The sequence below is a fragment of the Anoplopoma fimbria genome, chromosome 22, assembly GCF_027596085.1.
Source record: "Anoplopoma fimbria isolate UVic2021 breed Golden Eagle Sablefish chromosome 22, Afim_UVic_2022, whole genome shotgun sequence".
In the NCBI taxonomy this organism is placed as follows: Eukaryota; Metazoa; Chordata; class Actinopteri; order Perciformes; family Anoplopomatidae; genus Anoplopoma; species Anoplopoma fimbria.
The window spans coordinates 11,542,374-11,568,555 of NC_072470.1; the positions used below are offsets into that span (position 1 = coordinate 11,542,374).

The 26,182-nt window shown below is 44.1% G+C and overlaps 2 protein-coding genes across 12 annotated transcripts in view; both read right to left on the reverse strand.

Moving 5' to 3' along the window:
• Positions 1-2,143: 2,143 nt before the first annotated feature.
• On the reverse strand, positions 2,144-16,589 carry LOC129111743 (probable ribonuclease ZC3H12C). Its single transcript, XM_054623824.1, is given in 7 exon segments — positions 2,144-6,062; positions 6,065-7,045; positions 7,203-7,309; positions 7,655-7,889; positions 8,053-8,192; positions 8,347-9,224; positions 16,467-16,589. Coding segments are annotated over 6 exon segments (2,880 nt in total). The 5' UTR covers positions 9,156-9,224; positions 16,467-16,589; the 3' UTR covers positions 2,144-5,454.
• Positions 16,590-17,731: 1,142 nt separating this feature from the next.
• Positions 17,732-26,182, reverse strand: part of LOC129111682 (mitogen-activated protein kinase kinase kinase kinase 4-like) — a 31,836-nt gene continuing 23,385 nt past the window's right edge. For 5 of the 11 annotated variants that reach the window (XM_054623735.1, XM_054623733.1, XM_054623731.1 and 2 more), the window contains 12 exons: positions 25,301-25,479; positions 25,024-25,153; positions 24,338-24,622; positions 22,860-22,977; positions 22,303-22,473; positions 22,004-22,147; positions 21,561-21,695; positions 21,326-21,426; positions 21,088-21,237; positions 20,844-21,003; positions 20,537-20,676; positions 17,732-20,397 (listed from right to left, as the gene is read on the reverse strand). In XM_054623735.1, coding sequence (XP_054479710.1) covers positions 20,314-20,397; positions 20,537-20,676; positions 20,844-21,003; positions 21,088-21,237; positions 21,326-21,426; positions 21,561-21,695; positions 22,004-22,147; positions 22,303-22,473; positions 22,860-22,977; positions 24,338-24,622; positions 25,024-25,153; positions 25,301-25,479 — 1,797 coding nt within the window. In that variant the 3' untranslated portion in view covers positions 17,732-20,313. The remainder of the gene's footprint in view (positions 20,398-20,536; positions 20,677-20,843; positions 21,004-21,087; positions 21,238-21,325; positions 21,427-21,560; positions 21,696-22,003; positions 22,148-22,302; positions 22,474-22,859; positions 22,978-24,337; positions 24,623-25,023; positions 25,154-25,300; positions 25,480-26,182) is intronic. The other 6 variants (XM_054623738.1, XM_054623730.1, XM_054623737.1 and 3 more) reach the window with 4 other exon arrangements.

Below are 26,182 nucleotides of genomic sequence, written 5' to 3' on the forward strand. Positions count from 1 at the left end.
ACTAAGGGTACATCCCAAGTCTGATATAGCTCATCATCACTGGAGTTGCGTACCAGAGTGAGGACAGATTAAACAGATTGAAAAGTTAGAGAGAGAGAGAGAGTTGGAGAGTCTGTTTGTTTTTACATCATTTATCGTCATTTCCATTCATTCATATGAGCCTAATAATTCCTGAGTTGAGCCTAATAAATTAATTCTAGTGTTTAGGAGAAACCATAATCCTATTCTGGATTATTTAATAATGACTTCACAATCAAATTTCAAAACATAGACGTTAATGATAAATAAGACAAACGCATTTCGCCGGTAGAAATCGGCCCTGCACTTATGAGCAGGACACAGAACACAGTATGAATACTCAGAACACAGTATAAATACATAGAACGTAGTTTAAATACCAGAACACAGTATAAATACTCAGTGCAGTTTGTTAAACAGGTAACAGGCTGCAGAGAGAAATACATTTCTACTCTGGCAGTGATGATTACTTTGTTTCATTATGAACAGTGATGGTTACTTTGTTTCATTATTAATATTAGTACAGTGATGATTACTGTGTTTCATTATTTATATTAGTACAGTGATGATTACTTTGTGTCATTATTAATATTAGTACAGCGATGGTTACTTTGTTTCATTATAAATATTAGTACAGCGATGGTTACTTTGTGTCATTATTAATATTAGTACAGTGATGGTTACTTTGTGTCATAAATATTAGTACAGCGACGATTACTTTGTGTCATTAATATTAGTACAGTGATGGTTACTTTGTGTCATTATAAATATTAGTACAGCGATGATTACTTTGTTTCATTACAAATATTAGTACAGTGATGGTTACTTTGTTTCATTATAAATATTAGTACAGTAATGATTACTTTGTTTCATTATTAATATTAGTACAGTGATGGTTACTTTGTCATAAATATTAGCACAGTGATGATTACTTTGTTTCATTATTCATATTAGCACAGTGATGATTGCTTTGTTTCATTATTCATATTAGTACAGTGATGATTACTTTCTTTCATTATTCATATTAGTACAGTGATCATGTGTGCAAACACAAAATCAAAACTCTCTCCAGCTGTTAAAGCCGACTGACATCATCAGAAACAGACGTCGCTTCAAGTGACGATTCAGAGGAAAGGACGTCTCATGTCTCTTAATACACATTTCCTCGTTTCCTCTCTCCTAGCATGGTGGAAAAGACGTAAGTGAGGGAAACGGGGATGCAATGAAGAGACTTGGGATGTACCCTAAGAGAGTACCTTTCAAAATAAAACCGGAAACTCACTAGACAAAACTTAAGGTCATGATAACCGGATGTAGTTCAAGAGCATGCACGCTGACTTAATTGCTCATTCACAGGTGGCGTTGATTTCCTCTGACAATTAAGAATAGGAAAAGCATTACACGCCATTACTCTCGTTTACTGCTTGAATAATTCAGGTGAATTTGACCGCTGGGACATTTGTTTATTCTCCACAAACAACCAAGTGAGATGTATGCTAGATACCAAACGTTGTGTGTATTTGTTTGTGTGGCCGTCAGCCTCTGACTGACCGAACTACTCACAATAAACTCCAGTTCCTTCTGTTGTTTTCATCCGCTCTCTTCTTCTTTTTCATTTTAGGCTCCAGTTCCTTCTGTTTTCCTTCGGTCTCTCTTTTTCATTTTAGGCTCCAAACCTCTCGATGTAGCAGGTTCAGCAAAGAGTAGATCACTTTTCCCATGTGCGTATCCAATCAAGTCGTAGCGCATGCGCCTTAGGTGTCAGTTCGCCAACAACACAGACAACTCAAAACAATTTACAATTGTTAGGATTGTTTAAACATTTCTGCCGATACCAAATCATTGTATTCATTTACTAATTAATGCAGTTTTCCACTCTTTTTGTCAAAAGAATGCTGTTTTTTTGTGTGTGTAAAAATACAATTTAATTGGCATCTTGAAATGTGAGGCTTCATCCAATAATCAGTCAACATTTTTTTAAAGTCAGTTTACTGTCAAAAATGGAAAAAAAACAAATCAAAAGCTCAAATTGGAGAAGCTGAAACCAGAGAATGTTTGAATGTGTTTTTGCCAATTCATCTATGACCAAAATAGACAAACTATTTAATAAAATAGTACATTATCATAATGATTCTCCATCTGTCCGCTAAGAGACCAAATCATCATTTCAGTTTGAATTTTTAATCCGGGAATGGTAAAATAAGGTGATGAGAAAGATCTGGCGTTCACTTCAAAACCTACAGCAGCTTTAAAAATATGTTACTGTTACAGGAAAATAATATGGTACAGGGCTTTCTACGTACAATATTCTAAAACAATTATTTTGTCAATAGTAATAATTGTAAAAAGTGTAAACGATAGTCACCTTTAGAGCCTTTCTTGACTATTATAATGCCAATGGATATCACATGTTTTGTAGCCGTACTCTCTTTAATGAACAATCACAGTTACAGTTGAGAATGCTACAATTATCAATTAGTTACACCATTATTCTACTGTCAAAATGGAAATATAAATATTTGAAGCAGAGGATTTTTATTGTATTGGTGTCGTGGTGTCGTAGCGCTGTAATATCTTCAGCACTTCAAGAGCAAACAATGGTGGAGAAAAGTGGGATGCTTTCCATAACTTGCTTCCTGATCCTTTGGATAGAAAACAGATAATATTTCTTCTTGACCCTTTTGTCAAAGGACTGTGTAGTTCTGAAATCAACTCTAACTGATGTGTAAAATAAAACATTAACAAGCAGAAAATAACTCTTTGTTTATAAGTAAGCCTAGTGGCATCTCTGCTACAGTCGTGTCACAGTAACAGCTAGACAAAGCATCCGGGACAGAAACACAGCTATGTACACTAATAAATCACAAGGAAACATGCAGAAACCAAAACAAATCAAAACATGCATAAAAGTTAGCTGAACATAGTTCAGAGTATTGGATGTGTCATAAGCACAATGCCATGAAGAGGCATTACTTTGGGCCCACGCTCAGGTGCCACACTGACACACAGTGCCAGGAGGCCGGAGAGAAGGCGCTTCTTCGATACACACAAAGGTTCTCTCTCGTCAACAGCACGTGTTATTGTACGACTAATCATTATTTGTACAATGTGACACGTTGGACAGGAAAGAAACCAGTGGGCTTTATGTAGCTGGCTTGCGATGAACCGTGTGACAAGCTCACTCTGTAGACTCCGATTCCACAGCGGCCACTTTGAACCTGCGTTACTCTTTGTTTGGGCTCTACCTGAAGTACAACTCATAGATACTAGCATTCAGAATATGTATTATACATTATACTACTAATAAAAGTGCAATCTATGTGGGTATTTCTACTTTTGGACCATCCCAGCATGCAAAAGGCCAGAGGCAGGTTACATACTGAACACGTCAGGTGTGGAAAATTTGAAAAATTCTCTTCGTTTATATTGTTGTTTTCTTTCAAGCTTCTGTTGCACATATATTAATGCACTCTGGCCAAAGAAATTTAAATATTTGTCCTTAAAATATCTAGCAGAATACCTATGTAAATGGAAGTTGAAATACTTTACCAACTGCATAATTTCTAGTTTTATGAAACCTCATCTTCTAGTAAAGGTAAAAACGGCTTTATACATTTGCAAATACTCCAGGTAGAACTTTGGTAGAGTGTTACAGACGTTCAAAATGGCTACCACGGTTAAGTAGACTGACCCAAATATAAAACTTTACTTATTAGACATGGTTGGGGTCCTTTCACTCAATTCGTGATTCAATAGAAACAATAGATTAGTTATTGATCAAATATCAATTCTCCATTATTTCAGGCATCAAGTCTTAATTCACTTCAAAGTAAATCCTCTTCCTGACTTAATAAAAAAAGGCTTTAAAAAAAAGCAAAAATGAACCGACCCCAACCTCATCCTGAAAAAATTGAATTCTTCTGGGGTTTTTTAAATGGGCATTTAACCAGTAAACCAAAGAATATTTCTCACAGGATTTAGTTAGAGCTTCCGGAGAAAAAATAAGCCAGCTTCAAACCCAAAAGCGCAAAAAAAAAGTTGTGATACCTAAAACATAGTAGGCAGACAACTCCTTTTGTTTCTTAACATATTTGAAATAATTGTCTCAAGGCAATTTCCGCAAGATCAAAAGTTGGAACGTCTCGATTGGAACATAACTGTAGTCGATGCATTTGATCGTATAGCGATACATCTAGAGTGTTTGATAGACACGGATCAATAAGTCCTTGTACTGTATAGAACATCAGCGACTTAGTTAATGATACAATTTGTATCAAACAAGGTTTTTCTCTGTCTAGCATGGATTCAGCTGGGATCTGCTACAGACAACCGTAGACGCCGTTACCCAAAGCGCAGCGGGAGAGTCTGTTAAATATATTTACAATACATACATGTTTGATTTACTGATGTCCAGATGTTCTCTGTCTGTAGCAGATACCAGAGTTGACCCAAAATAAAAGGGCCAGAGAGCGAGAGCGAGAGCGAGAGAGAGAGAAGAAAGAGAAAGAGAGAGAGATGTCCCTTACTAAAACTAAGGTACACACGACAGGGTCACCCATCTCTACAGCTACAACTCTGACCAAAATACTGACGTCGTCTCAAATAAGACGACCGTCTTTCAGACACCCATTTTTACCAACATGGAAAAAAGCCCCACAAATGGCCGCACGACACACATAAAGAGATTAATATAGTACACAGATCTTTGTCAAATAGTAGTTTGAAACTGCTGTGTGATTTGCCACATAACAAATTAAGAAACTCGATCAGAGAAATACCTGTGACCCTTTTCTGTATAGTTATGAAGTAAGAAATCTGGCTCTTCACACATGAAATGAAAATAATATTTTCAAATACTGTTTGACTTAACTCTGAACAGTGTAGAATGTGAGTGCCCATTAAGTCAGTCTCTAGTCATACAATTGGTGGAAATGCTTAAATAATCCTTCATCCTCACTAGGTTATCTTTAGCCTGTAAAACCAAAAAGTGCCTTGTGAATTTGACGCATAACAAGTCCTGCGTGTGAAAGATACAAATAATATGCTACTAAATAAATAAAAAAGACCAACAGGTAGGCCTGGAACAATCTCCACAAGTTGCACAAATGATGTGCTCTCCCTCCAATTCTTAAAGGTTGAGTACATTAAGTTGCTGGATCTGGATTATCTTCAGCATTATATATCATTGAAACGTATGCATTGTCTCATTAACGCCACGAGAAGAGAAAAAGCTCTCCTCGTAGACAATCCAAAAGCATTGCAGCATTTAGAATTCCACCATGCAAATCCAACGTGCTTTCAAGCGTTGCAAAAGGCAAATTCAAGTTTGCTCTGCTGATGCAAACCGCACACGCTTTTTTTTTTGTTTCCCTATTTCCAACCCAAGACTACATGACTGCTATTGTTTTCTAATGGGAGAACAACTTCCTCTGTTCTTCAGTAGCCTGTTTGGGCTTTCTCTGCAAGTATAGCAGCTGCCAGCTGCTGGGGGTCTGTGATATGGGGGCTCCTGGCCATTACCCGGCTCACCAGCTCCGAGGGGAAGATGTTACACAGGTTGACGTACACTTTCTCTCTCGTGTCCCCGTAGCGGCTGTGTGCGGGGGATTCTGGGTGCTGCGGCATGTAGGAGGGAGGAGCGTGGGAGGGCACTGCGAGTTGAGCGCTGTGAGACGGGTACGGCTGGAGAGGAGTGCTGGATGGATGAGGCGGGTGAGGAGAGTGGGCCTGGGGCGGCGGGTGGTTTAAGTAATGTGTTGAGGATGGGTGGAGAGCTGGGTGGGAGGAGTGGTGCTGGCCGTAGCCGTCCTGTGCCCAGGGAGGCGCGTGCCAGGACGCCTGGCGTGTGTCCGGCAGACTCTGGTAGGCAGATGTCTCATACCTGGACGGCGGCAGCAGAGGCTGTCTGTAGTACGTGTCCCAGCCGGGCAAAGCTTTTGTCCGGTGGTGATGGTGCGATGCGGAGAGGTGGTCATAAAGATGAGAGTCTGACACGCTCTCTCCTCGCGTTGGGGCCAGGCAGCGGCCCAGAGGAGAGCCAGGGGGTGAGGGTTGGACTGGGGCAGAGAGTGGTAGTCACCTGGGCAGCTGGAGCGAGCGGTCAGCGGTTGGTGCTGGAGATGAGGGGGCAAGGGGTAGAGAGGGCGCTTGGGAGGAGCCTCTGGTGGAGGCTGGTCGTGAGCACAGTTCTGTCCGCGTGCCACACCCAGGTGGTAGCCGTGTACTCCTGCATTAGACCCGTGGGTGTGCTGCATGCCCGAGTAATCGGCGGGATGATGGCCGCATAGTTCATGGTTTGCTGAGGCATGGTGAGGATACAGCCGGCTGTGGGGGTTAGGAAAATGGACGCTGTCGTCCACCAACGTTTCTGGGGGGCACCCGGGACACGGCCTCTCGCTGTACGAGTCGCAGCTGCTCCCGCAACTCACGCTGCTCTCGCTGCCGCATTCGGAGCCCGTCGAGCCCATGGAGCCCAGCCGCAGGTCCGTGTCGTTGGGGAAGCGACAGTCTGGGCTCCGTCTGGAGGAGAGGCTCAGGCCGGAGTAAGCGCGCGTCACCGAGTAGTAGCTCAAGTCTGGAGACTCGCAGTGAGGGTAAAGGTCATGGCCGGGGGCTGGTAGACTGTGGGGAGTCGCTGCTCTGGACTGCCTGTCCTGGGGATGGCTGAAACTGGACGGGGGGCCTCCTGGGGCTGATGTCACGCTTTTACCTCCGCTACTACTGCTGCTGCTGCCACACATGCCGTTCTTCTGGCTTTCCGCCCTCCCTTTTGCCAGCTTCTCCTCGGCATCGCTGTACGACAGGGCTCGGATGCTGGGGTCCGACTGCCTTTTCTGGGCGCCTTTCTTTGCCTCAATGCTGCCAGCTGGCACGCTGTGGCTCTTCACCAACCCAGCATCCCCCTGGTTCTTTGTGGTGACACAGGTCTTGGCGCTGGCACGCAGCTCATCGGCCACAGCACGCTGAGGCTGAGCACCTCTTTCTGGGTGGTAGTACTTACACTTGTGGCCGTAAGTGCACTTCTTTCCTGGAGACAAAAGGCCTCGGTTTCATTACGCGGTAAATATACAAAAGCTCCCGATACAAAAAAGGTCAATATGTAACCTGCAATGTATACATACATAGTGTTGTAATAATATGCATTGTTATTTCTGTGGGTTAGTATATGTGCATTAATGTCTCACCGTATGGGCAAGGCTGTTTCTTCTGCTCAGGCATGACAGGTCTTTTCCTCAGGAAGTTGTCTAAGCTGGGGCCATGACGACCAAGAGGGTCATCTGGGGGCATGAATCTGAGAGACAGGAAGGGAGGATTAGAAAGGACAAGAAGGATACGTGACTTTAAGGTTAAGGACAAAGTTTTTTAAAAAAACAGGTGTATATTCTTTAGGTTACACCTCTCATTTTAGGTGTAAATTGATGCAACGAGAAGGAAAAAGACAGAATAAAATAAACAGGAGTTCTTTTTAAACCAAGTGAAAATGTCAGCTGTTGTGGCATTTGTTAAACATATGATAGCTGGGAATGAGATGCATAAGATGACCTGTAACTATGAATGTCACAGTTGTTTTGACACCAAATCATCAAGGTCCATCATATTGACAGAATGGACCCCTCACTGATCCACCTCTACTCACTTGTCGTTGACAAAGGAATACATGAGCAGCCGTTCGTCGATGAACTTCTTCCACTCGGGCTTCTCGTTAGCCAGGTCTCGGTAGTTATCGTTGGAGACGATGATGCCGTCTGACTCATAGGCCAGCTTGACGATGAAGCGGTCGTCATAGCAAACCACGCGCCGACCTTGGACACGCCGCGAAGGAGTGAAGACCAGGATCTTTTCCTTTTCTAGGCGACGCAGGACATCCTGATCTGTGTAGGAAGGGGGGTTGTGGTAAAGTTAATAAAAATGCTGCGCTTGAGTTATCTCACGTGTGTGTGTGTGTGTGTGTGTGTGTGTGTGTGTGTGTGTGTGTGTGTGTGTGTGTGTGTGTGTGTGTGTGTGTGTGTGTGACAATCAGCCTCTTGCCCTGACCTGTTATTGGGGCGTCAGGGCGAGACTGCTCTTTCCTCCACGCAGGCACAAACACCGTGATGTCATGATGACCCCGCTCTACGAACCAATCCACAGCCAGCTGGATCCCCTGGCATGAAAACACTTCCTTGTTGCCATGGCTACAGGTCATAGAAGAGGCAGAAGGTAACAGCAAATTAACATTTGGAAATGTGATGAAGGTTATTCAGCAATAAACACATACACTATGATGTGTGGAATCAATAAAAGGACATTTTACAATGTCTCAACTATGTGTCGCCATCGTCTGCTCACCTCATGGCTACATTACTGCCATCCACCACAATCGGCCGCAGGTTGTCCTGGTCGCTCAGAGAGTCTGACGGACATGGCGAGTCCGACCTCTGGCTGTCCTGCAAATCAGAACAGCCGCAAGAGGAAGAGGAGGAAGATGAAGATGAGGTAGAGGCTAATGATCCGGCCGGTTGCTCGCTGTCCGACTTGGTGCCCAGTTTGACCAGCTCTCCCAGTATGTCATTGATGAGGGTGTCAGGGCCAAGCTTGGATAGCACCAGTCGCACCGTCTCCTCGGAGTAGCCCAGCTTCAGGGCAAACTCCAGCTTAGCCTGATACTCCTTGCCGCCGGCCTCGGGCGCCGTCTCTAATGAGGAGGGATTGGGAGGAGGCTCTGGTGGGTGCTTGCACGGCGAGCTGGGTGAGGACTCGTGTTCAAGCTCCGGTGAGGGCTCAGACGGGAGCTCAGGTGGACCCTCGGTGCCCAAGTCCACACATTGGGTCCGACAAAGCGGCTGGTGGGCGTTCTTACTGTGAGCTAACCCTTCCTCCCCTCCATCCGGTTCGGGGCTGACAGGGAGGGTGGCGCTGGACGACGACGGCGGCTGCTCGCACTCTGCATCAGACCCGGCATTTTCTTCCGCTCCAGCGGGAGGAGGGGAATCGGCGGCGTTGATGCTCCCGGAGCACTCCCCCTGCTCCTCCATAGCAGGGGGCCCGTCAGAGCCGCCAGCCTGCCGGTCAGACCCTGCTACGTGGAGATACTCCAAATCCAGCCCCAGGTCGAGGATGTGGCCTGCTCCTGCCTCCACATGGTCCTTCTGGCCCATGGATCTGTCACAGACATCCAGCACACGGGGCTGACTGCTGCCCTCTCACAAAGCTCGACTCATTGGTGCCTAAAGAAAGGGACGGAGAGGAGGACGGGGCGGGTGTGAGATGTGAGGAAAAAAGATCCTGACCGTGTCACTTTAAAACCACTTAGTATAACTTGATCTACTCTGTACTGCGCCCTGCAGAAAGATAAGGAAATTATAATACATCTTAAAATGGTTGAGATGGAGAATACTGGGTGCAGAGAGATACTGAAACTAATATTAGGGTAAAATATTACCATGGCGTCTGTTACAGAAGCAACCAGTCCACTGAAATGCCCGGGGAATCGTTTGAAAAGTGAGTATTTGCATTCAAGCTGCATTGTTGCATGATCATTTACTTAGGGAAATCTGACTTTCTCTCCTTTGTTTTCCCAAAGAAACCTGTTGCCTAAGCTTCCCTAACACTCAGGCTGTGAGCTGATGTTGTTTACACTGGCTCCGACTGGTTCGCTAGGGCAGTTGGGGACGCCGCTGAGGCACAGACCGGCTGACACAAAGAGCTGATGGGGCCCCTCACCCTAGTTAATGGACTCCCGCGTTTTTTTCCCAGTCTGGCCCCAGTGTGTTATTACAGGGCCATGCCACAGCACATTCATCTGAGGGGGAACAGAGGGGGGGACTGTTTAAAAAAAAAAAGACAGCAAGCCGTTAGGGATGGGGCAGGCGGGACCCTTCCCCCACTCACATTCTACCTGGTAATTAAGGTCCATATGCTTCTCCCCGCTGGGTCGCTGGAGTCACTCGTTAAAACACTGAGGGGCTCTGAGGCCACCGAGCCAATCAACCCATTACATTCAAAAACCAAGAGTGTGGGATCTGGTTTGGCTAATCTGATTTGTGTCAAAGATTTAGCACTTTGGAAAGTTAATCTGAGATCAGGAAACGGATATGTAGATGGACACAGTACATTAAATTAACACTAAGTTTGAGAATATTTGGTGTGGTATTTCCCCCCAAAAAACATGCTTTTCCAGGAGGAATCAATCATAGCAATTTCTACCAATGTAAATGTGCAGTTGGACGTCGCCCAAAGCGATCTATGCCTAAAACATCAACTCAAACCAATGCTATCTGGACAAAACAGATGATGGAAGGGGAAGTGACTTAAAAAGTGGTGGGTTGGGGGGCCGGGGTGGGGTGAGTGCGCATTTTATGAAAAAGGGCTGCCTAGCAACGCGGCTGAGCTACTGTTGCTAAGCTACAGCTGTTGAAAGCATTCTCCCCTCCAAATGCCGAGACAGAGGCTGCGGCGTTCAGTCGGCGGCCCGCCTTCCACACACACATAACAAAAAGATCTGGTGTGGGGGAGGGAGGGGCTTAAGTGTGCCTCACTGGCAACCCACCCCGCCAACCAGGACAACAATAGACCTGTAGCAGTGATTAGGACTGGGACCTTGGCATCAACGAATGTGGGCGTTGATGGTGCCCATGCACACATGAACGTCTGCCTCACAAAGTGACTCATACTGCCGTGGAGAGAGTGGGGCTATTGGGGACATTTTATACGTACTCGACTCTGTTGATGGTCTGACACACACGCACACACACACACGACTAGATTTTAAACTAGCATAGCAGTAAATGTATGGGAATAGGTGCTGGAAGAGAAATAGTTCGATCAGTTCATCCTTATATAAAAACCTCAGTACAAGTAGTATAAAGTATCAAAAAAAAGTATAAAAAACTGTCACGCTTTTTAAAACTAGTATCTATATGTTAGGTCAGTTTCGAAATTGTGTCTATTCTTTAAATCAGATAGCTTCTGATTTAATTCAAATAGTTAACACTATTTAATTACAGTTCTTGTAGAGCTACTTGTGTTTTACCCTCAACATTTGAGAATTTGCTTTCTTTGTTAAATAGAATAATATCAAAATACATATAGGAAAACATGACAAAAGTATTGTTTTGAATTGAACCTTAAATTCAAGTATCATATCAGCAGTAGACGATGTCCAGAGAGACTGGCATCAAAGGTAAAAACGTATTTAGTATACAGGACTGAACCAAGATACCGAGATACATTCGCAACAATAAAGAATAATAAAGTGGTGATGGATTCTTCAGGGTTTCAGGGCTGAAATTGTGAAAATGATCGCTTTCATTATTTGCTGGTTATTTTCTTGATAATGGCTGAACTGTTTCGTCTATAAATTGACAGAAAACAGTAGGATCTTCCTACTGCCCATCACAGTATTAAATACTAAAATATCTGCAAATGTTCACCTAAAACAAACAGATCTGCAAAACATATGGCAGGTTATCTGCTGCATCACATTAACCCCATCTGATTTCTAACAATCTGTACAAATCTGATAATAATAACTTTTGTTTTAGTTGCTTAACGACAGAGATGTGTGATCTGCTTAAACATTAGTCTTAGGATGTTAAAAATCTTCTGGTGTGGTCCAAGCTCAGCAGAATTATGCATCCAGTGCATTGTGGGATATCCAAACTGGGCTTAACGTGTTAACGGGCTCGTCGCACTCCAGACCTCCAGGCTGAGTGGGTGCATCTTTCAAACATCAGCAGGGCCAGCTCCCACACACAGCAGCTCTGTTGGCTTTGATGGAGGCAGTAATGAATATGTAACACAGTCCTTACAGCGCTTTGTGTATGTGGGAGCTTTGTGTATAAAGTGTGTGTGTGTGCAGTGGGTAAGAGAGGGGACAGAGGGTTTGGGGTTTGAAGAGGGGGGCAGAGGGGGTTGTCTGGCGGGTACGTTGCTGCATGGCTGATACTGTGAAAAAGTTATTGTAAAAAAAATAAAAAAAAAGTGGGGGTGGGGGAATAATAATGTGGTGCATCTAGATGGCGCGCTAGGCTTTCCCCGCCGGCAGCAGGGCAACAGATGTCTGCTGAGCGGTTCTTGCAACTGGTGTCTCCTCCACACACACAGCCAGTGGAGCGAGAATAAAGACGCAGCGGGACACACACACACACACACACAACACACACACACACACACACACACACACACACACACACACACACACACACACACACACACACACACACACACACACACACACACACACACACACACACACACACACACACACACACACACACACACACACACACTTTCTGAGGACAACATCTTTAGCCAGCAAACTATTTGCTTCCTCCAGTCTTATGTGACCCAGATAAGAAGACGCTTGCTTTTTATTACATCCCCCCCCCCCCAAAAAAAAAAAAAAAACAACCACAACACCACCCACCCCTTCACATCAAGTTTCATATCAACACAGATCACACCGTTTGAAATTCAAGCAACTGCAGAGTCAGTGCCACAGCTGCAGACTAAAGCTCAAGCAGCTGTAGTTCTGTGCTACAAACTCTGCACATACAGATTTCTTGTGATTTCCTGTGGAACGTACGGCTCAAACTCACACTGCATCACCTTTTGTCTGCAATATTTAACATAAAAAAACATAATTTGCCAGAGACCTTCTCCTCTTTATTCTGAACTTATCAATAACCAGTAATTTAGGTCATGTCAGTTAAGGTAGGTCCACGTTAAGTGATGTATTATGCTGCAGCCCTGCAACCTGTCGTGCAGGGAGCACTGTTACAGCCAGGGCCCTTTGCATCATCTCACTGGCCGTTGTGCGACTGAGGTAAACACAGTTGCCTTTTTAAGACGGAGATCAGATCGGCCAAAATAAAAGGAAGCTCCAAAGTAAGATGCCTATAGGTAGACACACTTACCAGGCTTTAGAAGATCAACAAACAATGCAGAAAGGGAAGTAGATCAGCTCATTTCCCCACATTTAAATCCTTGAAAACTAGATTGTAAAACACTGTCAGGTGATACAAAGGAGAAACAAGTCCTTAAGTTCCCACAGCAGCTACATCCGAGGTCAACGCTCGTCTCTTCTGCAGGTTACAGCACAGCATCCAACTCCAGACTCTGTCCTCCCGCTGTCTTCCAGAGCGGTGTGTGTTTTTTTTTTCTATACAGAAGCAGCCAAGTTGGACAATGAGTGGCAGAACAGATGGAGCAACAATGTCTGCCATTCCCTCGTTTCGAGTGGCTGCTTTTCCACCAATCAGAGAGCAGCGGCCTCACAATGAGGCACAGGGACAAGGGGGAGGAGGAGGGGAGTGGCTGTGGGCAAATGCCTGCAACACCCAGTTTCCCCAAGGCACGCGTAACTCACACACACACACACACACACACACACACACACACACACACACACACACACACACACACACACACACACACACACACACACACACACACACACACACACACACACACACACACACACACACACACACACACACACACACACACACACACACACACACACACACACACACCTGAAAGGGCTTCCCCTGTGTGGCCGAGGGGTGGGCGGCTGAACAATGGAGCTACACAATGGGAGGCTGGGGAGGGCAGCTGCAGTGTGAAGGCTGGTGCTATTACGGCCCGGGGGCAGCAATGGAGAACACCTGGCTACAGAGCTCCACAGTCACTCTCCGTTCTTTGTCTGGGGCATGGGGGGGTGGTGGAGGGGGCTCCACACAGAGAGAAAAGACCAAGGCTGGCTGAAAGACTGCCATGGCCTTTAAGAGAGTGCAAGAGGAAAGAGGAGAGTGTGGCCAGGCTGAAAGGGAAAAAGGACAAGTGTGGGGGGGCGAGAGACATCAAAAAAGTTTTATGTCCCAATAAGGAAGAGGAGGGGAGCTGTTCCTCATTGTTGCAGCACACTTAGGGCAGATGACTCGGAAGCACAGATCTTTGCCTTTCTGTCTTTAATGTGATTATGGGGCCCATGTGCAAATAACACGATCTGAATGAAATGTCCAGGTTAAAAATGGTACCTAAAAGTAGTATAATTATATGTTTATTTGCACCAGTGTCATTGAGGAAAATACATTTTATAAACCTAAAAGTTTATAATATTTGTATTTTAAGTTAGCTACTGTTGCTGGCCATTTTAGTACTAACCAGTATACTGGAATATGCACGCAATAATTAGCATATCTGGCACTCTGGTGATAAATGGAGATAACATGGATAGGGTTGAAAAAAGGAGGAAGTCACATAAAATGCACCAGGCACGCCAAAGAGGAATATGTATAAGCTTTGCAGCAGATTAAATATTGGATCTGTCTACACTTAACAAAGTCGTTTTCCTTATAAAAACATAGGAATCTGGATGGAAGCCAGCAATATATGTTCAAATAAAAGAAAGCTGTACTCACATACTAGCCGCTGAAGTATTATGGTCTTCGCCTCCAAATTCTTGAAAGGCCAAACATTCCACCTTCACAAATGTGCTGCTTTTCTCTTTTTATAAAATCAACATAAACTGAATTTGGACGGCAACTAAATGATTAAATAATTATGGATTCGTCTGCTGAACATTTTCTCGATTATTTCATAATTATCTATAAAATGGCCCAAAGCCCAAGGAGATTAAATTCAAATTGCTTTTTTGGTTCAGTTTACTATCATACATCAGAATAAAAGGAACAAGTCCTGACATTTGAGAAGCTAAAACCAGAGAACGTTGCAGATTAATTGATCTGAATAGTTACAATATTCTCCGGCCTCTAAGTTTTAAAGACTGGAAAACCACACATCTGCCAACGGATAAGTAATTTAGTCAGATGAGGTAAAATATCAAGAACTATTTGTCTAAAGCAACAAAAAGCAGTCTGTGGTGTCAGTGAACTTACTGAATAAAATAAGAGTTATCTTAGCTCAGTGGCTCAACAGGAAACCAACTGCCTGATTAAATAAGAATGCGGTCTGTGTCAGCTTTGCCCAGAAAGATAAGGCCGATGAGGGGAGATACAACAGCTGACCAACTGCAGACACAGACAGAAGATCACTCTGTCGACCATCTGTCCTAACAAACAGGTGTGTGCACTGCGCCCAACAACTGCAGCAGCAGGAGGATGATCGTTTTTCGACAGATGACACTGAATGCACACAAAACTAACTTAAGCTATTGGGTTCAATAGCAGAACAAGAGCAATTATGAGAGAGGAATACATTTTTCGCAGCATCGTTTTAATCTGCACTATTGTTCCCACAAATTATAGTGAAAACAGTGACTTCTTGAATCTGCTCACCAAACATATTCAGTCTAGTATCACTTAAATCAACAACGGTTGCAAATCAATGAGTATTGAAGGTTTTTCAGCATTACACAGCAGTTAAAAAAAATGCTGAAAATGATTTGCATGTACAATCTGATCCCAGGTCTAAGCAGCAGAAGGGAGACCAACGGCCCTTGTGACCTCTCTGACCTGTCCACTGACCCACTGACAACCAAGCACTGAAAACTCCTCAAAACAGCCATTATATATTCAGTTAGAATGTCATAGCAACAATCAGCAGCTCGGCATGTGTCTGCTGCATGCATGTGTGGTTCAAATCAATACTCAATAACACCGAAACACCACTGCTGAAGCTCCTAAACCAACCAGATCTTTAAAACAACAATGAAATGCAGATATATTATCTGTACTCTGTGGCTCATAAAACTATGGGCTGTAAAATATGTCTGGTGCACAGGCAAAAGAGCTTTTTGCAAGGAGAGTTGGAAAAGACAGAAGCAAGAGGGTTAGTCCACACTTAAAGTATAGGGAGGATGCACAGAAGTTGAAAGGGAAGGTGAAATAAATGAAAGACAGCTGCTGGGGCTCGTGCTCACATAACCTCCCCCCTGCCCATCAAAAAGCTGTGAACCCAAGACTGGACTGCGACTGTTATGATCCTCAGGGAGCCACTACCAACCAATGAGTAACAAAGACACAGCTGTGCTAGAGAGCACATACAGATGCACACTAGACTGGTTGCAGCGTGTGTGTGTGTGTGTGTGTGTGTGTGTGTGTGTGTGTGTGTGTGTGTGTGTGTGTGTGTGTGTGTGTTGTGTGTGTGTGTGAGAGAGAGAGAGACACCGGGTCTACAGCTGAGAACTAGAGGGAGGTTGTGTTTTAATCAGGCCACTTTTCCTCCAGAGCATGCAAATGAAATGTCTCTGGTTTAAAAATATGTTCACCTAGATTTCGAGTGAAACAGATGATTAAAAAAAAACACAGCAGCATCCCTCGTGATATGCCTGTTGAAGGGGGTCCAATCCACGGAAACTATATTATGGATGTCGGGGAGCGCGCAGCGGCGTGCACGGTCACTGCAAACCAGCACCGTCACGACCTCCCTGCAGCTTTCACCCACACCAACCTGCGGCTCCTCTCGGCTCACAAGTCCGCTCGACCGACGCTGTTCACGGCACTCACCTGGTCAGGGCCGCTGCTGGAGCCGCACGATAATCCTTGTGTGATCACACGAGCGAGTCTTCCCATCACATACTGACGACGGAAAACATCCGGCTGGATTGCAGCGTGACCCAGCCGAACTGCGTCAAGTCACGGAAGAGCAGCGAGGCGACTTCCGCTCTTTCTGTGTTTCAGAATAAAAGCAAATGCCCTGTTTCCGGAAGTTATATTCACATTGACCTTATGACCCTTGCAATACATTTCCTCTTTGGAAATTTACCAGGTTTATAATAAAGTGAAACATTTTTGAATATGTTTCTTGTTGTAACAATGAAACTATATTGTGAAGTATTGAGGCAAGCTTCACTAAACTGCCAACATTGTTTGGAGGCGAAGTGGGATGGGCCGTGAGGTGCGCAATGGCGCCACCTCATGGTTGAAATAAAGAATGCGGGTTAAGTTAAGATTTAATGGGAGGTGTGGGAAGAACTAGAATATTTATGTATTTAATTAAAGAGACCTTCTGGCATTTAAATTGTTAAATTAAAAAAAGAGTTGTTAATAGGAAGTTTTATAAGCCTTTACTCTCTCTTTACACTAATAATGAGGCATGTGTAATGATAAATGAGTACGTGGTGGGAACCTTGATAAGTTTTATGGAAGGTTATTATTGGCTATGGAATAGGTTCATTAACATGGTTAATAGCAGGCAAATATAATGTATCATTTTTACTCCACTACATTTATATGACAATTTCACTTACATGAAAAAACACACGATTTACATATTTAACCTAAAATAAACATGGCATACTGTACATGAACTCTAATTCAAGAGAAACCTGGGCAATAGAAGCATGGAGTAGTTAACTCATTTTAATATACAACATAACAGAACTGCATACAGCAGAATAAAAAAGTATCCCAGAGACATAAAGGCAAGAGTTTGACTATTTAAAACAGTTAAACTCTTCATGAAACATGTGAATGTGCTTTTGCATGTCTGCTATTAAGTTTGCCATGATGAGTTTATAAAATATGATACATTGTTATGGATTTAACAACCCAACAGTGTATAAAATATATTTTTTAAAAAGCTCCACCTTATCGACATGCTTCCTACACATACAAAGTATGTGTATATTTAAAAAAAAAAAAAAAAAAAAAAAAGTACCTTTACTTTTGACACTTTAAGTAGCTAATAAGTACCTTTACTGCAGTAGCATTTTTTTTTTTACCTAAAACTATTACAAAGAATGACACCACACGGTAAATTACTTCTGATTTTATTCAATGGAAAAAAAGACCTTCAGGAAAATACAGTAATTCCCATAGTACACACAGAGAGGACATAAATTAGAGAGGCATGGCAGAGAGAGACGCTTGAGGGGGAACATGTCACCTGGCACCTGGGTGGTAGAAAACATTTGATCCACACTGCCACACAGCCAGGGGCACACTGTGCACACTATGCAGGATGAAGAGGAATCAGTGAAATCACACTCTAGACTTGTGTAATTCATAACGTGAGCAAAAGTTGATTATTCCTGTACACAAACGTCTAAATGATAGTACAAAAAGGGAATAATACAAAATACAAAACAGGGAAAAACTGCCCTCAAAATAAACCATAAATATTCATATTGATGCACATTGGTTTAACAAAACAATTGCTTCTGTAAACATTTTCAACATAAGGTGTGCATTACAATTTAAAAACCACTGCAGTCGCATACTTATCTGAAGGATTACATAATAAAAATTGCAGAAACAAGACTAAAAACTAAGTCAGAGTTAAAAATATGCCGCTTAGTTCACGCCGTCTGAAGTGGTTTTGTAACACTGCTATTAGAACGTGACTTTCTTTGCTTTTCACAGATGATCAGGACAGTGAAAGCATCTCATTCCCATGTTCTGCAGCTCTCAGCAGGTCCCACCTTGGACAGTGAAGGCACCACTATTACTGAGAGCAGGGTCAAAGATTCAAAGTTTAGGCGGGAGGGGGGGGTGAAAGTCCCATAATATAGTTTTCTCATTCATACAAACACACAGCTGCAGGATGGACTATATTTTAACAGTGGTTATGAGGCTGTCTAAAATGAAGCGACAAAGTCTTTCCTTGTCATTTGGGTTAAAAGAGGATGAGAGGAAGAATTGTGAAATGAAGGAAATTCCCTTCTGGGATGGAAAAATGATCCAGTTAAAAGTATTTGCCTCTTCAATCCAGACTGGACTGAGAAAACTAACTAATCGCCTGTCTGAAGCCAAAAATGGCCAAAAAAAAAAAGGAGGTCCAATATTGAATCAAATGGCTGATTCAGACTCAAGTGTTCCTACAGTACATGAATTCCAAACTTCACTTTTAACTCGTCAAAACCTGCAGATGATTTTGAGCAGTTTTTAAATCAGCTGAAGACCCTTATAAGGCAACCGTTTAGCTACACATTAAGCTAAAGTCTCCTTTAAAATACAGTTGGATGATGTCGATGTGAATCCTCCCCATTAGTGGAGTGTGATGTTCAAAGCTTCTTCTCAGCTCTCTGGATCTATGCACACTGCCTTCATTCCCTTACCGTCACTTCTGCCCACTGGCCTCAATGCTACCTCAATGGCCACCTGCTAATTCTGCATGTCTAATTCACAGTTTATCCTAGCCCTACTTGTGACTGATGTTAAAGGGGAAATCCACCCGCTAATGCAGCTCACGTTTGTTTCGTTTTCATGTTTCTAGTAGATGTGAAAATGAGCAAACTGACAAAGCTGGTTGACCGAAGAAGCAAATCACAACTTGGAATCTCTAAAAATGACAGCTTGATGACAAAAAAGGGTGGATTTTTCCTTTAAAACTCATCTATGGGTGTGTCCTGCATTCCTTATGCCTTATTTATGTGCAGCAACTCGCATACAAAATATACAGTGTATGGAAAAACTGGAGCTAAATTTAGTCGATAACACCAAAGCAACATGCTGTCATAAACAGGGCTACTTCTGTCCCGACATAACCTACAATATGTGAGGCAATGTGGTAAAAGTTGAGATAGTGTCTGTAAAACCTGGGAGAGTCAGAAGCCTACAAGGTAGATGTAGTTAGTATGTACAAGCTGATATCCAGTACCCTGTATTTAATGGATATATCAAGAAGGTCCCTTAAAAAAATCTTCACTTTAAGGAAGAGAAGGCAAAAAAAGTGAAGATACAGAGGCAGATTTGCATGTCAAGCGTTATCTATGTGGCTGTGAACTCGTGTGAAATGGCATGCTTGACGTGGAAATCTACCGTGGTGGGAATAGGGAGTTAATTTCACCTGAACAGGACCCGGACTAAACTACGGCTACAAACGGCTACACTCGAGGTGTGGCACATAAAGTATTCGCCTTCTTTGATACAGTGACAGCCGCGTTTTAGCCTCTAATCGTCCCTTCAGTCATTCACATGCTCAGTGTTTGCTCCATTCACACACATACACGATGCAAAGTTTTACTATGACACATAAAGATTTACCATCAACAGGCAACAGATCCCGCGTCCCTCAGAGGAATGGGAGGAGGGGATCGGCTCAAAAGGTTGGGTGAGGAAAAAACCTGGAGGCTTGTGGGGAGGGGGGTTCCTGTTGTCGTAATATAGTTTACTAGTACACTCAGTGGACACTAACAGAACGCACCTCCTCGCCCCCACACACACGGCCGTGCCTAGCTTCTTTTTCATGATTACAGTCCAATCCGTTGTTTGTTTTTGCCCCGAGAGGAAGCTGTTCCCTCCATCGAGACGCTCGAGGCTTCTTCATCGTCGTCGGTCATAGTCACAATCGTCATCTGTTGGTCACTGCTTAGGTATGGTCGTCGTGTCGGCTGGGGTGGTGGGATGTCGACTACCAGCTCATGAGGGAAGTGCGTCCCAGGGTCATGAAGTACACCTGGCTGGCACCTCCAGCGCGCACAGAGGCGAAGAAGACCTGATAGACAGGGGACAAAGGCAAAAATGTAAACCAGAACATTTTCTTTGACAACAAAGCAGAAAATCACTTAAGACGGTTGTAAAAATAGAAAAAGCAGGAAGGAAGGAAGGAAGGAAAGAAGGAGTTATGTTCTCACCTTGTCATTCCTCTCACAAAGGAACTTGAGTCTCTGGGCTCTCTTGTGCATGAAGACGCCGTCCAGGTGGCCCGTCTCCACTGAGCGGATCTCTATGGCCTTCTCACCCCAGCCCATGATCTGGTTTGACCTAATGTAGGCTGCTCAGACACAAGAGGGAGATAACAGAAGGGGATGACAAGTGATTAATTAGACACAATTTAAAGAGGCACCACAGGTTCCCTAGCTACCACTCGCTGTGCACACTGAAGAACAGATAATAGTAAAACTGAGCTGTTTCCTAGAATGAGTTATTGGTCCCACTGACCCACTGAAGTTGGCATTTCTCCCCACTGCAGCACCACGTCCTTGGTGATGCGCCCGTAGGTGTTGACGTAGACGCCCTCGTCCTCGTAGCACACCAGCAGCTCGATGCCGTCAGTGTTGGGCAAGATGATGATGGCATGGCACTGAATGCTGGTCTGGATCTGAGGGAGAGAAATGAGGAAATGTCAAAAGAGTGAAGAGATGGGGAAATGAAAAGGTATGATCAGACTGCGCAAAGTGCTTACATGTGTGGGCAGGTAGATGTCGTAGACGGCACCGGAGTCCACATCCACAGCATGGAAGCCTGAACAGGAGCCATAGATGACCTTTAACCTCTGACCTTCCTCCACCGTCAGGTCAACCAGCAGAGGCTTGTGCACCAGATCACCAAAAGACTAAAGCCAATCAAGGAGAGGTGAGTTAGTCGGGTCAACATGTGTCTGTGGTGGGTGTAACTATTTTTTGCAGACTGACAATGCTCACCTTAAAGGCCATGAATTTGTGGTAGGGTTTGGGTGCCCAGGCGTACACCTCCACAGCGTTCTTCAAGGCCAGCACCAAGAACTTAATCCTCTCATATTTCACTGGAATGAGAAGTGAGTCATTCGTGAGTTATGGTATTGCTTAAAGTAGGGCTTATCAAAAAATCTTGGTCAGTTTTAACCTTTTTTATTTTTTTATTTATGAATTTGAGGTTCAGGAATCTTTGGAGACGTACCGACTTTGTAGTGGACGCAACCCTCCAGGTCGCCCACATTAACCCAACCCTGCTTCTTCTCCACCTCGGGGTCGTTGTGCAAAATCTTGTTTCTCAGCCACGACAGGTAATACACTCGCAGCTTGTTCTTTTTACCTGCAGGAGGTGGAGTTGGACGAGAGAAAGAAATGTGGTTTTCACAGATGTGTAGTCACAAATAATACAATTTGGACCGCATGTAAACTGTTTAGAGCCATCAGTGTTGCAAGTGTAACACAATGACATCGATTTGTTTACAGAGATGAGCCAGCCGCTGTGACAATATACGACTAAAAAGTAACACTAACTCAACGGTCCGACAAATAATCCCCACCCATTTACCCATCCAAACCCTCATCACTACTGAGAATAAATCAAAAGCCGATATCTGTGTTCAGTAGCCGAAGGCAGCACATGCACTGTACCTGATATGGTGACCAGGACGTTGAGTCCCTCCAGGACGTCCATCTGCTGGATGCGTCGCCTGTTGATCAGAGGGTAGACCTTCCCCTGACCGCTCCGGTCCAGCAGCATCAGACCGCTCTCTGTTCCGACCAGCAAGTTCACTCCTAGAACAATTGGAGACAAACAAAACGCCCATAGTTAGTAGCGCTTTGATGGATACCAGAGTAGAATAATTAGGTTTAACAAGCGACCGTTTTACTGAAGGTGTTTCTGAGCAACACCATGATTCCCTCACAGCGGTTTTATGAAGCACGCTTACCCCAGAGTGCAGCACACAGGATCTCAGAGTTGAACCTCTTCTTGTACTTGCGAATCTCCGGAGTGTCGCTCGGTGGGCGCGTGTTGACCGGGTTGACGTTGACCACTGAGCCTTTACGGGACGGGTCGGATCTCAGCGGGTCTGCAAGCCGTCCGTCCGGCCCAAACGCTGCTGGAGGGGGCACATAGAGGTCAGGCTGGATGCCATCATGTATTTAAATCATTATTGAACAACCTGGTGCCTGGTTTGGAACACACAGTGCCGTGTCAGTTAATCTTCACCCATCTCTTCGGTTTATTAACCTCACTCTTGTAGTTATTACAATAAAGAGAATATGGGATTATACTGACAATATCCCCTTGCATAACACTGTATTGTGTCGAACTTGACTCGTCATTACAGCGCAGATGTTTCGACATAATTTCATTATCAGTGAGGAAAAAATGTTGGGGGAGAAGCTATTGCTCATAAAAACTCCATCAAGGAAAACTGAAGCGTACTACGCTCAGCAGTTTTTAATTATCTGAGCTGCCGTCATAAACACATTCGCTACCTACCCATGTTGTTGAGGGAGCTGCCGCTGGATGGAGAGACCTGGAGAAGACGAGGGTCGATGAACGGAGTGAAGGAGGAGGAAGACTTGTGTTTGGACATGGAGTTGCTTTCTGACTGGGACTGAATGAGAGTTAAAGACATTTAGAAAACATTCAACTTTACCTGCATAGAAAGCAATGGCAATTCATGTTTGTGGAGGGAACTCGATTTAATCATTAAAGTATATTTTACAATGGATATACAGAGAGAGAACAGGGGGCCTAACAGAAGCAAAGATGAAGCCCTTGTTCCAAAAATTCCACTGATTTGTAATTTATAAAACTGACTGTGACTGTTTAACTCCAATAGCTACTAAAGTTACATTTCTACCTCTCGGTTTAACTGTGTTCAATCCAACTACCATTTTACAACAAAAACAACTGGGAATAAATAGTTGGCACTGCAATTCAAATTTATGACAAATGAAATGAAAAAAAAAAAAAGATGACGTGCAGTTATGTTAGTTGTTTTGAAGCCAACGATGGCAGAAATGTTTGAGAGAGGGAAAACAAACATGTGCGACGAGAACAAATGTGTTGAGGGAAATGAGAAACGATCCACACGCTGGCTGCTGTGAAGTGTTAAGAGGAGAGAGCTGCTCCTATTAAAGCACAGATTGTAATTCCACCACCAGAGATTCTTGTTGTTAGCAACGCATGTGTCACACCACGAAAGAGGCGGTAATCTATGACAATAAGCATTAAAAATAAATGTGATTTATTCTCTGTAAGTAGGTCATGTGTGCTTGAGGACTTGCAGTCCAATATATACTTAAAATTCTAAATAAATAGCCCCATTTCACCCCTACCACCACACCAGGCATGCCATCACCCAACACTGCTAGGACTACAAAGTGGTCAATGTACTGCTTGTCCATGACGCTCCAGGTTAATTTCCTCAATGCCGTGACCATGCTCTACCACCAGGAGGCACCAGTGTTAGCAGTCACACAGTGCAGTGCAGTAAATGGGTAGGAGGGAAGGAGGTTGCAGATCAGAGGTGTCAGCCAAGCCAGAAGGGGGCAGAGGAGAGCCAGAGTGAAGGCAGGAGGACACAGAGGGGCTCGGACCAACAATCAAGGACTGGACAGCGAGGTGTGTACAGGCTTTGAGATGGAGGATCGTTTGCTGCAGATGTAAATATTACCCAATCCTGCACAAAATAACTAGAAAAAAAGAGCATTTGCAAATAATCTATTGTACTGAGTTTCACATCCAGGGAGAGCTTAACCATATAAAAACTTACAACGAAACACTTAAAAATTCTTCTCAATAGTAGCGTTGGAGCAGTAACTCCTCTATCATTTTAGACACAAACTAGACACATCAAACAAATGCTACTGCTATTTGAGCAGATCTGCTTTGCTGCATGTCGAAGCCTGTACCACCCTGCAACAGTCCATTCCTCAGTTGTTTGTCTGGCTGATGTGAGGGTGACATACCTCTATGGCAATGAGCTCGTCCAGGGGGTTCTGTGGGGACATGGCAGGACTGGCATAGCTAGATGATGAGGGGAAGGAGGAAGAGGAGGAGGAGGTGGAGGAAGGGATGGTTGTGGAAGAGGAAGGGGAGTGATGGCTCTGCTGGATAAGGTCTGGTAGGTGGTGTATGCGGCCGGCAAAGCCGTTTTTCTCGGCGAGGCCGTGGCTGGGGGGTTGGGGGTGGACGTGACCAAGGCCAGCCGAGGGAGAGGAGAGATTGACCAACCGCTTTATGTCAACGGTGCTCTGGAAGCAAGAACAGGCACACTTGGGCTCGAGCAAGCAGGTGGAGAGACGCATGTTTGGCTGCTAGTCTGCTGCTTCGTATCATGATTTACTATTCGTTTGATTCATCTTTGGAGACCATCGCTGCTGTGCATGTCGCGTTAAATGCAATCTATAACAATCTGAGGTATTAGATCTGTAAATGTGAAATGAGAAGCAGCAGGTCTGTAATGACTACAACATAAAAAAGGCATGGTAATATACAGTAATAGGAAGAAATGGTGGAAAACACTGACACTGGACAAAGAAAGATGAAAATGACATTTCTAACCACTATTTACAAGCAGAATGTGCCTATAACTGTGCCTAGAACATCTTGATGTTAAGACGAGAAGTAGATAATCTAATTTTCCCCTTCTTACCTGTCTGATGACCAGCGTGCCATCCTTGGAGGGCGTGTTGGCTTGGTCGCTCTCAGAGTCTTCCACCAGCATGGTCTTAGCCGACTCCGTCTCCCCGTTACTCAGCCGCCTGCGGAAGCCATGGGAATATCTGATGTCCGTAATCAGACCAGTGTTAACATTCATGCAGAAAAAGCCATGCAGCACTGACAGAATTTGGGGGTTTTTTGCAAATAAAAGATAAATGCAACAGAAAATGCGGACAGTAAAGCCAACAAATCATCACAGCGCTACCTACCCAGCCCTAGAGTCCTCAGCTCCCGAAGTGGACTCCTCTCCCGCCTCCTGGTCCACCTCCTCATCGTCTTCCTCGTCCGTGGTGCCTGAGTCCTCGCTTGAGGAGGAATAGTCGGTGACCTTGTGGGGAGGCCTCACGTCGTCTACCGCGCGAAGCTCCTTGGCCAGAGCTGTCAGATCCTAAGAGGGACAGTAAGGAAGTCATAAGTCCGATGTCTTGGCGAAACTCAGGTTATCTAGAATTATGCCTTATTGGTTTAAAAATGTGTGCACTGACCAAATCAAGAAGCTACCAATCCATAGTATGTGAGCAAATTTGGTGCCATGCTTTTACCCACTTTATTTTGAAATAAATGAATTGATCTTAAGTAAAACACTTCATAACAGGCTCTCGCTTTTTAGAAAATCTTGAGGACATTCCTCCCTTCTTCATAAACTTTTTCTCTGTTCAACTTCCTTATACCTCATTTTTTGTACATTGTCTATTCTTAGCCTAGGTCTAAGTCTTTTAAAGACTTGTCCTTGAGTTGACATGTTTCAAAATCCCGTGAGACCCAGGCTAAGATCCCAGTTAGTCTAAGTTCTAGGCTGTAGTGAGTTAAGTGGCATATTGTTTGGTAAATCCGATCATAGTTGAATTGTTTTCTGATTCCTAGATTAGTGTTGCAACCTCTAAAGTACATGTCTTGTAACCACATTGCCCTTTAGCTTGTTCCTTGCAGACTGTGAACAATGCAGTCTTTTAAGGTCAGTGAAAAGCAAGAAGAGGGAGGGGACACACTTCCCAGGCATGCTCAGCGACGCACATGTGCCACATTTTATCCAACAACAAAGGAAGGTGTGATTAGGAGCAACTCTGGGAGCTACAAGGGAACAGGAGGGA